This window comes from Drosophila tropicalis, unplaced genomic scaffold (assembly GCF_018151085.1).
Source record: "Drosophila tropicalis isolate 14030-0801.00 unplaced genomic scaffold, ASM1815108v1 contig_1190, whole genome shotgun sequence".
Taxonomy (NCBI): Eukaryota; Metazoa; Arthropoda; class Insecta; order Diptera; family Drosophilidae; genus Drosophila; species Drosophila tropicalis.
The window spans coordinates 904,227-916,942 of NW_027172561.1; the positions used below are offsets into that span (position 1 = coordinate 904,227).

At 29.8% G+C, this 12,716-nt stretch overlaps 1 protein-coding gene across 23 annotated transcripts in view; it reads right to left on the reverse strand.

The window, feature by feature from the left end:
- Positions 1-780: 780 nt before the first annotated feature.
- Rbfox1 (RNA-binding Fox protein 1) overlaps positions 781-12,716 on the reverse strand; it is a 150,754-nt gene continuing 138,818 nt past the window's right edge. For 10 of the 23 annotated variants that reach the window (XM_068294154.1, XM_068294145.1, XM_068294142.1 and 7 more), the window contains 6 exons: positions 11,748-11,808; positions 11,449-11,502; positions 9,856-9,927; positions 8,591-8,751; positions 7,531-7,594; positions 781-7,026 (listed from right to left, as the gene is read on the reverse strand). In XM_068294154.1, the coding sequence (XP_068150255.1) occupies positions 6,982-7,026; positions 7,531-7,594; positions 8,591-8,751; positions 9,856-9,927; positions 11,449-11,502; positions 11,748-11,808 (457 nt within the window). In that variant the 3' untranslated portion in view covers positions 781-6,981. Of the gene's footprint in view, positions 7,027-7,530; positions 7,595-8,590; positions 8,752-9,855; positions 9,928-11,448; positions 11,503-11,747; positions 11,809-12,716 lie in introns of those variants that run through there. The other 13 variants (XM_068294187.1, XM_068294179.1, XM_068294137.1 and 10 more) reach the window with 6 other exon arrangements.

Here is a 12,716-nt window from a genome sequence, read left to right on the forward strand (position 1 = left end):
AATTTATCCATTTCATTGTGATAACTATCACTCATTCATTTCGATCTGGATATGTCTGTCATTCATGTTGTTCTTTCATACTCATAAACGTCATAGAAAGGCAAAATCCGGTTAATAGGAAGTTAAGAATTTTGTGTAGATAATTCAATGAGCCAATGGTTTTATACTTTTCTTCTTCTTCTACACATATGTATGTATGTATGTATATGTATGTATGTGAGTTGAGTGGGTTTACTCAGCTAAATTTTTTTAAATACTTTAAATTAAAAGTAGTTTGGGAAAGTTACAATTATTCTCAATTCAATTATACTCTGCTGCTTCGGTTCACTTCTTTTGTCTTTCACTGCTGCTTGTTCGTTGCCGACTCTCCAACTTCAACTGTGTCACTCTCCCTCTGATATTCTGCTGTCTACTGTACTCTCTGTTGTTCTGCTGTTAAACTCTGCTGTTCGTGATCATCTGTACTTGAACCTCTGTAACTATTTATACTTACCAAACTTGATGTTGTTCTATCTCCCTATACTTATCCTCCCTGTCGGGAAAGTGTAGACTCAAAAAGCTCTCCAGTTTAAAGGAAATCTACGATTCATTTTCACCTCCTTGCCAGTTTGTAGGGAAGGGGTTTTAAAAAATCGATCAAGAAGTCGCGAATTCTTAACTACCTTTTGATATTTTTGCCTCAAAAGCCAAAAGGTCAATTCAAAAGAAGCGGTACTTACTTAACTTTGCATCACGCATACGCCCTGTGGAGCCGGATAAAATAACAGACACAATGTGCAATTGATATTTTGCATTTTTGATTTGTTTTAAAGTTATTTTTATTGCATTTCTCTTTGTTGCTTTTTCTTGTCAAATGTATTTTGGTATGAATGTCAAATGTTTGTTCTGTTTGCTTGCAATTCGCATACATTAATACATTTATCTGCACATTTTTTTTTTGTTTTTTAAAGTGATTTGCCATGGTTTCTCTTGCTCTTACTTTTTGTTCTTTTGTTTGCTTTTTATCTTCATTTGTTTGCTCTCTTTCTTCTTCCCCATTCATTGTTTTGTGTTTTTGTTTTTTTTTTTTTGTTGCATTTTGCATTTTGTTGGTTTTTCTCTTTTGTTTTGTTTTTATGTTTGTTTACAATTTGTCACAACCTTACAAATTGAAAATTGATATAAACCAATACATTTTCTTTTACTTTTTTTTTTGTTTGTTTTTTAATTTTTCTTTTTGGTATTTGTATCTCTCCGCTTGTGTGTGTGTGTGTGTGTGTGTGTGTGTGTGCATCTGTCTGTGTGTTTGTCTGTCTGTCTGTGTATTTTATTCATTGAAATTCAATGAAATGCAATGCCTCTTGGCAAGGTATGATGAATGTCTGTCTCTCTGTCTGTCTATGTGTGTGTGTGTGTGAAAGTGTTTCTATGTATTGAGCTTGGTTTACGGTTAATCCCCGTTTTATATAATACTATTAATCTCTCTCTCAAACTTTTATCAATTTTTGTTTGCAAGGTGACGCTCGGCATTCCTTTCAATTTCGCTTGGTTTTTTGTCTCATTATATAAATATTTCTTTATTTTTTTTTTTGTTGTTGTTTATTCACAATGCTAAATTAAAAAAAAAAAAAAAAAAAAAAAATATTCTGTTCTTTACCTGCTAAAAATGTATTTTTCTTTTTTTTTTTTTCTTTTCTTGGTATTTTTCGGGTAAAATCAGAATGGGCATTTTTTGCATTTGGTTGCTGATGCTGCTGCCTTCATCTTTTGCCTCTGCGCATCATCATCACCATCATCACTTTCATCATACTCATCTGTCCGTCCGTGCTACATATGTATATACCCCGGGATTATTTTCTACATTTTCATATTCAAGTATTTTAATATTTCAATATATCTTTTATTTCAATATTTAGCAGTTTTATGCTTAGCCCATTTGTAAAAAAAAAAACAAATGGTACAACTTACAATTTGGCACATCATTAAAGATTAGAGATTTGTGTGTGTTCATGTCGTATACACATATATATATATATGTATATATATATATATTGATAGATGTATATATATATATATATATATATGTATATGTTTCGTGTTTATATTTATACTTTATATAACGCATATAAGCGCGTGTACGATCTATGTGAAAGTTTAAACAAAAGCGGAGCTGGCTTATGGTTAGACTACACTCAATTTGATCATGATCATGAGTAGATTATCATCATGACCGGGTTCATTATTTGAATCCCAGTGATTATTGTTTATATATGCTGCTCTTGTACTAGGTATTTTAATCTCTTGTGTGGTGGTGTGGAAATTTTTGGGCAGGGATTGAGAAAGGAATACATAAAAACAAAAAATAAACGTATTTATATTGTATGTATGTATGTATGGATATATGCATATGTATATAGTCTGTATGTATTTATAGCCGCCGTGTTTGATTGAGTTGCATATACTACACATTTATATACCATACATACAATTATATTTAGTATATATACACATATATACATATATATATATATATATATATATACCATGATCATATTTATATATGTATGCATATATATGTATATATGTATGTTTGCTTAAGACAAAAAATTGTGTCTGTAGTTTATCCTTTTTGTTTTTGTTTAAAAATTTGCGGTGGATGTTGAGTTTTATATAATTTAAATGTATATTACCATATAATGTTTAGGTTGGTTTTCTCATTCTTGTTCTTTAATAACTAGTTGGTTTTACATTTTGCTTTGCTTTTGCATCAAACCCAAAGGTGTGTGTGTTCGTGTGCGTGTATTGGTTGCTCTGTGTGTGTTTAGTGTGTTTGGTTTTTAAAAAATGTATTATTTAGTTTAATTACTTGTCTATTTTTTTAATTTATTTGAAAGCTACAATTAATTTGGCAATTGTTGGGTTTGATTTCTCATACATTACATTTTTCACTTTCATTTCCATCTCCATTTTGTTTCTTAACTCTCAATTTTCTTTCAGAGTTGTTCTTTTTTGTTTTGTTGTCAGCATTAAAAAACTAAAATCTTAAAATAAAATAAAATTGTTTAAAATATAAACTTTGGCTTTAAAAAATGTCAACGTATCCTTACAAACAAAATATACTCGTATTTCGCTTTTGTTTTTCTTTCTCTTTTTGTTTTTTGTGTGTGTGTGTGTTCTTTTTTTTTTTTTGCTTTTTTTGCTTTTTTGTTTTTTTGCGTTTTTTAATCTTATTTTGGTTTTTAATAATTAAGAAATATTTTATATTTATCTGAGTATGATATAAATTGCTTTGAGTTCTAGTGGTTGTATATGTGTGCATGTGTTGTTTCTTTGTGTGTATCTATGTATGTGTGTGTAAAAAATATCATCATAAAAGAGTATTTACAATCTTAGGCAAAGTGGATAAGACTGAGTCGATTAGTTAAAAAACATCAAAGTTAAAGTTGAAGCTCTTTGGAGTTATCGTTTCAGTGATCGATGCCAAAACTAATCGATTGCCGAATTCTATTTTGATCTATTCCATCCTCAAATTTTAAAATTAAAAGTAAATTAGTTTAAAATTTTAAACAATCATTGTCAATGGTTTTGCCTTCCAAAATGAAATTACATCTTATTCAAAGAAGCAATTGCCTAAAGTGTCAATAGTAATTTTTCAAGTGAGTAAAACTTTATTTTAAAATTGAATTTGTGTAAAATTTGAAACATTTAAATTAAATTTAAAAACTTTAAGACTCGGAACTCACCAACAGAGAACATCAACAATATTGTTGTTGACTGCAATTTTACCCAGGTTCTATATAATAATTCGATCAATTTTTAACATGATGAACGGAAAGAAGAAACAAATTGCATGTTGTGGAAGGATCCTTCTACTATCCTTCTGGTTGTACGGCAGTTCGTTTAGTTTTGGCCTTGCTCCTTTCTATATTCTCTTTTCCTATTTTTATTCTGTTTGTAGGTTGCTTTCTTTTAATTTGCTCGTTTTCGTTTATTTGTCAGTGAAAATTCCAATTGGAAAGAACATCTAAAAGGAAAATTTGCACAATTACACACACACAATATTGATTGATCGAACAAAACAAACGTTCGCTCGATTTAGCAAAATTGTTAGTTAAATAGTAATTTGTCGTTTTTGGATTTAACAACTAGCATTTCATTTTTGGGAGGACAGTAGCTGTCAGCTAAGAATCAAAACGGTTCAGAACGTCATTTTTTTTGTTCATTTTTTAAGTTGTTTTTTTTTTGTTTTTTGTTTTCTTGCATTTTCCATTTGGGTTGTTTGGCTTTTTTTTTTTTTTTTTTTTTTTTATTTTTTTTTTTTTGAGCATATTTCTTTTCTTTGAATTCGGTTTCGTTATACAAATAATTTACAACATATGAAAAGTTAGAAACTTTCATCAAGATGTGTGCAATAGATTTAATTTGTGTTTTTTTTAATCTTCTTTTTTATGTTTAAGGTTTTTTCTTTTTTTTTTTTTTTTTTTTTTGAAAAAAAAAAATATCTTAGTTAGCTTAAGGAAGGTTTTTTTTTGTTTCTTTTCGAACAACACCAAAACGACGCAAAGATTTTATTTGAAGATTTTTGTTGATATCTCATTTTTTTTTGTGGTTTCTTTTTTTGTTTGCTTGTTTTTTTGTTCACACAACACACATGAAAAGAGCTACGAGGTAAGAGCTAAAAAGTGTTTTTTTTTTTGTTTTTAATTTTAATTTGTTTTGTTTTGTTTGCTTACTACACACTTGCCACGTTTTTATTTCACTTTTTTTTTTTTGTTTTTTGTCACTGGAAGCTTGACTTTAAAAACTAATATTATTTTGTTCATTTGTTTACGTTTTGTCATGTTGTCCTTATGGCGGCATTTAAAGTAATTATTATTGTATATTCCAAGGATATGTCTACGTGTTGATCTTTATGCGTCTTCCTTTTTAACTTATGCGCTACATGTGTTCTGAGCAATCGTCTGGTTTATAAGTAACTTTTCATATTTCTTTCTATCATTCTTGTTGTCATTGAGCTGCCAAATAAGTGTATAAAAAATACTAGGAACAATCAAGCGAAAACAAAAAAAAAAAAAAAAATATGTTCTTTCGTCCTATCTCACATATACATATTCTTGTTCCTCAATCCTCTTTGAGTTAGCTCTTTTTCAAACAAATAAATTCGTTGACAAATAAGAGAGAGTTGGAGAAGAGTAACTTGAGTGTTGGTGAGTGTGTATGTGTGGTTGTGTTTGGGTGTGTGTTTAATTAAAATACAATACAGAAATGAGTATTCTTTGGGAGATTTGAGGATAGGTTAATCACACAGGTCAACACAGAATCGCATACAATTTCAATGAGAGGCGTCGTTTAATAAAATTTTGCATTCTGTTTCTTAATAATCAATTCGACTCTAAAGGAAGACTTTTTTAATCATTTCCCTTAAGTTTAGGAATTTCTTGTAATTTTTATGTAAAATTGCACCAAAAATAATCAAATTTACAAATATAAGCAAGCGTTTCTTTTAGTCATCAAAGGAAGAACTTTAGCAATATCAATGGAAGAGATTCAATGGATGAAGGGAAGAATCTTTTAGCTAATTTATGTACTTTTGTATAATCTCAATCTATGGTTTTGAATAATATAAACAATTTACAATTTTAAGCAGCATATAGATTGATCGATCAGCATGTAAATCTATCCTCTATGTATATATGCAGATGCCAGCACCTCTCATTGAAAATGTTTGCCAAAACTTGTATGTTGTCCTGCATTTAATTAAATTTTAAAATTATATAATAAAAAAAAAAAAAAAAAAACAAATCTATGTAATATAATATGTAACTTTTAAGTGCTTCAATTAAAAATGTGGCAATTAATTTTTTTTTTTTTTTTTTTTTTTTTGTCTGATTTCTTGTTACTTTTGTTCTTGATTTTGGTTGACTTAACACCTACAACTACAATGCTAAATTTATGATTTTACAACTACATGAAACAAAAATCATTTAAACATTAATTCTTACTTAGTCGAACAGATTTGTTTTTTGCTTTTGTTTTTAAATTAAGAAAAAGCAAAAGAAAAGGAGGAAGAAAAATTATTGTATAATAATTTTTGGGGATTGGTTTTTCTTCTTTAGCTGAATGAAAAATACATTTGAAAATTGCTCACTGTTTGATATACAAATACAGATATATGTATATATATATATATATAATATTTATATACCAAATCGTTATATGTGTATATATATATGTATATATATAAATTCTGATTTGCCGTTTGATGTTTTAATTTCAGCTGTTTTTTAGTTTTCTTTTTTTTTTGTTTTTCTTTTTTTTTTTTTTTTTTTTTGTAAAAATCTACGCACGAAGCACTTTTTATCATCTTTTTCTTTTGCTTTGTTTTTGCAAATAATTTTGCAATTTTGAATTGTTGTATTACGACTTATATAAACTGCATAGAATTGCATTTAGCGGCATATAATTTGTTGTTGTTTATTATTTTTAGATTTTACTGGACGACATTGATTTGTGTGTTTTTGTTTTTTACGCATTTACTTTGATTTTGCCAACCTTGAATCGCTTCAATCCGCCAATCGATTCCAATCGCAACTCAAGGTTTCATCAGTTGCCGATATTGATCCTTATGCTCCTCGGTGTTTGAGTATCTTCTTGTTGCGTGAACTGCCTTTCAATTTGGTTTTGCTTTTTCATTTCTACTCTTCGTTTAACTGCTAAGTTTTTATATTTGTTTTGAATTCTTTAAGGGTTTGTAGGGTGAGCCTTGAGAGGAAAGGGAGTGGTGGATGGGGTAGTATTTTGTTACGTCTAATTTTTGTTTCCATTCCTTTTTCTTCATTTTCGTCTTTGTCACACACATATATATAAATCTATATATATATATATATATATATATGTATTACTTTACATATATATTTGTGTACGTGTATGTATATATCTATATATTGAGCATTTTCGAGAGTAGTTCAAGTGCGTTATTTGGCTGACTTGTGTATGATTTCTTTAATATGGCGTAAAACGATTGAAGCCACCGCGGTACATGGTTGCCTGTAAATAAAATTGAGATACAGACAAGAAAGATAGCGGGGGGAAGAGAGGAGAAAATATATAAAGTTTCATTAGTTTTGCATTTAGTCTTTTTGGGCAGAGCATACACATGCCGGAGTCACCTGTCACCTGCAAGTTGCCAACTAGAATTACAGTGAACACACTTGGTTCCTACTATGTTTGGTTACTAACTATCTATTAATCCGACACATTGTATATGTATGCTCCATCAAACTGTTTAACCCATTTTCGACCACCGTTCGACTCTTCAAACAATTGGGATCTTTTCCAAACTTAAATTTAAATCAAATGGAAGTAGTCTATGTATGGTTAGTTATCTTGATTTCTTGACTTTCAAGATAAAATACTGTTTCTTCCTTACTTTTATTTCTTCAAAATATCTTAATTTGAGACCAAAATTCGTCTTAGAAGTATTTTACAATATTTTAATTCAAAAGTAAGTCGAAAATGGGTTAAAAAATGAATTCTAAAACTAATACTCACCCCATAGCCAGGCACTGGTCCAATACCATGTCCTAAATAGGGATCCGCATATTCGCGTGCATAACTAAAAATAGTTTTATGAAATGTTTTATGTTTTTTTTTTCTCATTAGCTAATAATTCAAGTAAATAATTTGATTAAAATTGTGAGGAGGAAATGCTCGATGAATTGAAAGATTTATTGAATGATGATTCCCTTCTCTGTGGTTATTTTTGTTTTAGTTTCTCTGAGGTTAAAAGTAAGTTAACTTGCTTACGCTTTTCATCTTCATGTTTAGTCTCGTTTAGATTAGATTTAGTGTAATCAAAGTTATTTAGTTTGATCAGATATTTGCAGAGACGTTCAATGATTAGTGGTAAATCTTCAGTTTTGCTACAAAATTTAGTAGGTGTTTTAGTGTATGATGTTTTTGTGAGTGTGCAGTGTTAATTAAAAAAGAATAAAAATAAATCCAAAATCAATTAGTCAAAGGTTAGCAAATAAAACCAATATTTATTGGTAACAAAAAATAGACATCAGATGAATTCTTAAAATAAATAAAAATTAAATTTCAATTGAATTCGTTTGGTAGGAAATAATAATTCATGTCGTATCGTCTAACGGTAAATCTAGTTGAGAATTACAACTAAATAAAGCGAAAAAGGAGTTGGCATGTCAGTATGGAAAATAAAGGCATGGTAAAGGACTGAAGAAAAGGTCAATAAAAAAGAAATAAAAATTGTGAAAAATAAAGAAAAGATCAAAACAAAAACATTCCAACCCAAGAAAATACATAACTAATAAAACTTATAACTAACTCAGATTATACGTGTATATGAGTTTTAAGATTAATTTTATATAGTGTGTTTAACTAACTTAGTTATATGTTATGTATATACAGAGAGGAACATTTTGCAATACCATTCAAAAAATTTATCAATCGAAAATCAATTCTCTATAAGTTGATCGATTCGTTCAGTCTTATCGAGTGAGGAGACGAGGTTGTATGTATTAGTGGCAGGATGGAAGATGGGCGTGGTGGGAGTGAGACTGAATTTGTGAAAAAGGATGAAGGAACTTACCCCGCTACTGTGGCATAGCCAGCTAGTGCCGGTTGGGCGGCCGCAGCTGCAGCAGCTCCATAAGCAGCTCGGGCAGCAACCGCCGTATAGGTGGTAGCCGCTGTGGCGTACGCCTGCTGCTGGGCCTGAGACAAGGGTGTCTTTAACAGCGGAGCAGTGGCCTGGAATAATGTGAAGCAGATTGTGTGTTAAAACTAAAAACAGGCGCAGTTCTTAACAAAATTGTCGGAGCGGCAAGGACAACGGCAAAAAGAGTCAAAAAAGAAGACAACTAGCGAAAGATAGTTTTGTTTTTTTGTAAATTTCAAGAAATATTATTAATATTTTTTTGTTTGGGAGGGGATAAAGCTAAAATAACCAATGAAGAAATGAAAACAAGAAAAAAAAATCAAATAAAAACAATTAACATAGACACACACATTAAATATATATATATATTTATGGATATTTGAAGAAACCTAAAACCGTTAAACATAAAACGTGTGCAATATAAATCAACTTGGAAGTATATATCTCTATAAATATATTGTTTATATACATACAAATATGTATGTATATAGACATATCTCATATAAAATATATGCAACTTCCTGGCTGAAGCTACAAACCCAAGATGCCAAAATGGTTTCAAGTGAAATTACGACAACCATTTACTACAAATCAATAAAATAAAACGTAAATAACGAAAAAATGAAAAAAAGTGGGGATAACGAAACAAACCAAAACGAAATTGAAATTTGCAAAAGGATGGTCAAGGGGCCAATAATAAAGAACTTAGAGCAATGTAGTATATATAGTATATAAATATGGTAGGTATATATGTAAACTACAACTAGGGTTAACTTAAAGCTTATTGGACAAACCATAACGTATGTATGTATATGTGCCCAGAATGTGATAATTATATTACATTACATATTACATTAGATCAAATAAAATTAAGATCATCATCGATTTTGTACGATATTTACAACTGAAACATAGGTGGGTATATATGTACATATGTATATTAGAAATTGGCGGGCATTAATCAAAAATATTAAAAACAAAAACTCAGAACCCGTGACACAACAATTAACACAGTGAAACAACGTGAACATGAACCAAATGGGGTAGGGTGGATGCTTTCTAGTTGGGGTTGCGTTTGCTGTGGACATTATCAAGGATTGAAGCTGGAATGGGACAAAGGCTGGGTGGCGGGGGTGGCGGAGGTGGGAGTTGGTTGCATTGAAGGACTAGCTAGCTCTAGATATGATTATTTTTACCAAAACATTCTGTGGCACCGGAATGCGGTTGATCGTATGTGGGGTACTGTTTAGCGTAGTCACAGTGCGGCGCTGTAATTTTTGTATATTTATAATTTGTTTTTTTTGTTTTTGTTTTTATTTTTTTTTTGCGGTTTAAACGACATTTGTAACGAATTTTTGTTGCGTTGTAGTAGTAGTAGTTGTTGTATTTTTTTTTTCGATTGAGTTGGTGTTGGTGTTATAATTGCAGTTGCAGTTGTTGTTGTTGTAATTGTTGAGTTGTATGTTGAGTAATATTCGTGAAAAAGGTAACCAAAGAAGAAGAATATACATAGAACTTAGTTACGAAAATGTTTACAGCATTTGAAGGATATATAATATATATATATTAATATTTGACGATGTATGTGTGTAGTTATATAATATTGAATTTGAAGTTTCCCATTTCAATGAAATAAAAATGTATGACAACCATGAAACAGAAAATAAAATAAAAAACTTGCATTTATCTGTTAAAAAAAGGCCTCAAAAGAGATTTTAAAGACAGTCAAGAGTGAGATTTGATTTGATTTGGTGTAAATAGATACAATACGAAAGAGAGATAGATAGAGAGAAAAATAGAGGACGAGTTGCGGCCTGAAAGTATGCAATGCGCCGCTTATTTAAAGCTGTTGGTGATGATTTCGAACATATGTGTGTATGTCATTTGATGTGTGTGTGTGTGTTTTTCTTCTTTATTTCCTTTTAACAAATCATACAAGTTAAGCTATATTTATTTATTTGAATATAATGATGGGAAATAAAACAATGCACAAACCAAATGAATAAAAAAAGGGAAAACAAGGATGCAATTATATTTATATGTATATAGCGTATATATAAAATCGAAATCGAAAATGGAATATAAATGGAATGAAAGAAAGTTAGGTAGGTTTATGTATATATACGCATTTATTATTAGCTATAACATTGAAATGTGGACAAAAAAAAAAAAAAAAAATAAATCGAGTCGAATAGAAATAAAGCCAAGCCTCTAACTGTTTGTGTGTGTGTAAATAGTTTTCATGGTATGTGTGTGTGTGTGTGGTGATTGGAAATGGATTTAGGTTTAGTTAGACGATTGAAAAGTCTTGACATAAAAAATGAATACGCATTTGCACGACCAAAAAAGTTACCAACAAAGTTTTTTATGATTGATTTTTGTGTTTCATTTCATTTCTTTTTTTCTTTTGCGTTTGTTTAGTTAAAGTTTGCGTGTATGTTTGTGTGTGTGTGTGTTTTATATCACCTTGTTAGTTCAATGAAAATGCAAGAAAGATTAAAGCAAAAATCATAATACAATCACAAGAGTATTAAAAATAAAAGACAACTTCTGTTCCAAAAACCAAGTCAAATGTTTCAAAACTCAATTAATATAAGTGTATCTTTTCTTTCACAAGCTACCATCAAAAAAAAAAAAAAACAAAAAAAAAAAAAATATGTATGAAAGAATATTTTTATATATATTTAGAGACAGAGAGAGAGAAAGAAAGAAAAAATAGTTTCTGCTTTTGGATGTTGTTGTTTTTTTTTCTTTTGAAATAGCATATTAATTTGAATGGGTTTTATTACATTTAATATGGCGGCTGGCTGAGCGGCTGGAACTTCAGTGACCGGTTTGGCTGCCTGTAAGATTTATATATAATAATGATATGTATATATAGTTTAAGAGATAGATAGACAGATAGAAGGGTAGATTTATATGTATATATATATATATTTGTAGCGGACATTTAAAACGAAAGAAAGTTAGTTAAGCTAGCCTTAGAATAAATAATAAAAAAATTACCCTATTAAATGCTAAAACTTAAAGAAACTTACTTAGGGCTACAATAAATAGGTATTTGCAATTAAAAGTGCTTCTAACTCACCTGGAAGCGTAGATTTGGATCAGCGGTTGCAGCAGCTGCTAAGAAGGGATCATAGTATACACTATTGGTAAGGCAAAATAATTGGTAATGGCAAAGTGGGAAGAAAAGATAAAGAAAATGTATTAATAACCAGGCTTGTTGATAAGTTTGTTGTTGGATTTTGTTTTTGATCTCATTTGAAATGATAGTTCAGTTAAAATTTATAACTATAGTTTATTACTTTGACTGAACTTTCATAGTTATTTGTATGTGGAAGGAAGTTTTTTCAGGCACTTAAGAGCAAAATTCAAAAATTGATCACTTTTTAATTATTTTTAATCCCTTTTTTTTTTTTTGTAATTTTTCTCATTTTTTTTATTTTTGTTAAATTTTTAACGCACTTGTGTGATTTGTGTAGAGGGGGAAGGGGGTATAGATAGAAGGTCTTTGCAAGTGGGTTCGGTAGTTCAGGTAGAGAGGGATCTATGAAAACTGTCAATAAAACGGTAAAAATACAATCTGTGTGTGTGTGTGTGTGTGTGAGTGTGTCTCTGTATTGAATGGGTAAGTAAGTGATTAGCGGCTGATTGGTTGAGGAAAGGGTCATTGGAGGTTTGTTGTGTTTTGTGTGCTCATTTTTTAGGCCTAACCTAAATAAAGTAGGTAAGTAAAAGTCTAACAAAATTCCTACAACTTCTTAACCAAAACAAACGAAAAAAAACAAAAAAAAAAAATTCTTTCTCTTATTGCTTTCTTTTCAATCTCCTAATAACGCTATTTTCTGCCTAATGCGGCAATTGACAACGAGGCATCACTGCTTTGATTCGTTTGAAAAAAAAGTTTTTTTAGGTTTTAGGTTTTGGGGCATTTATTTTAATTGATTAAATGAAAACTCAAAAGAGAACAAAGAAAAGTTATTGAATCAACCGCAAAACATACTTATTTTGGCATTCCATTTCCCGATACTACATTTAAGACTTGCTTTCTTGA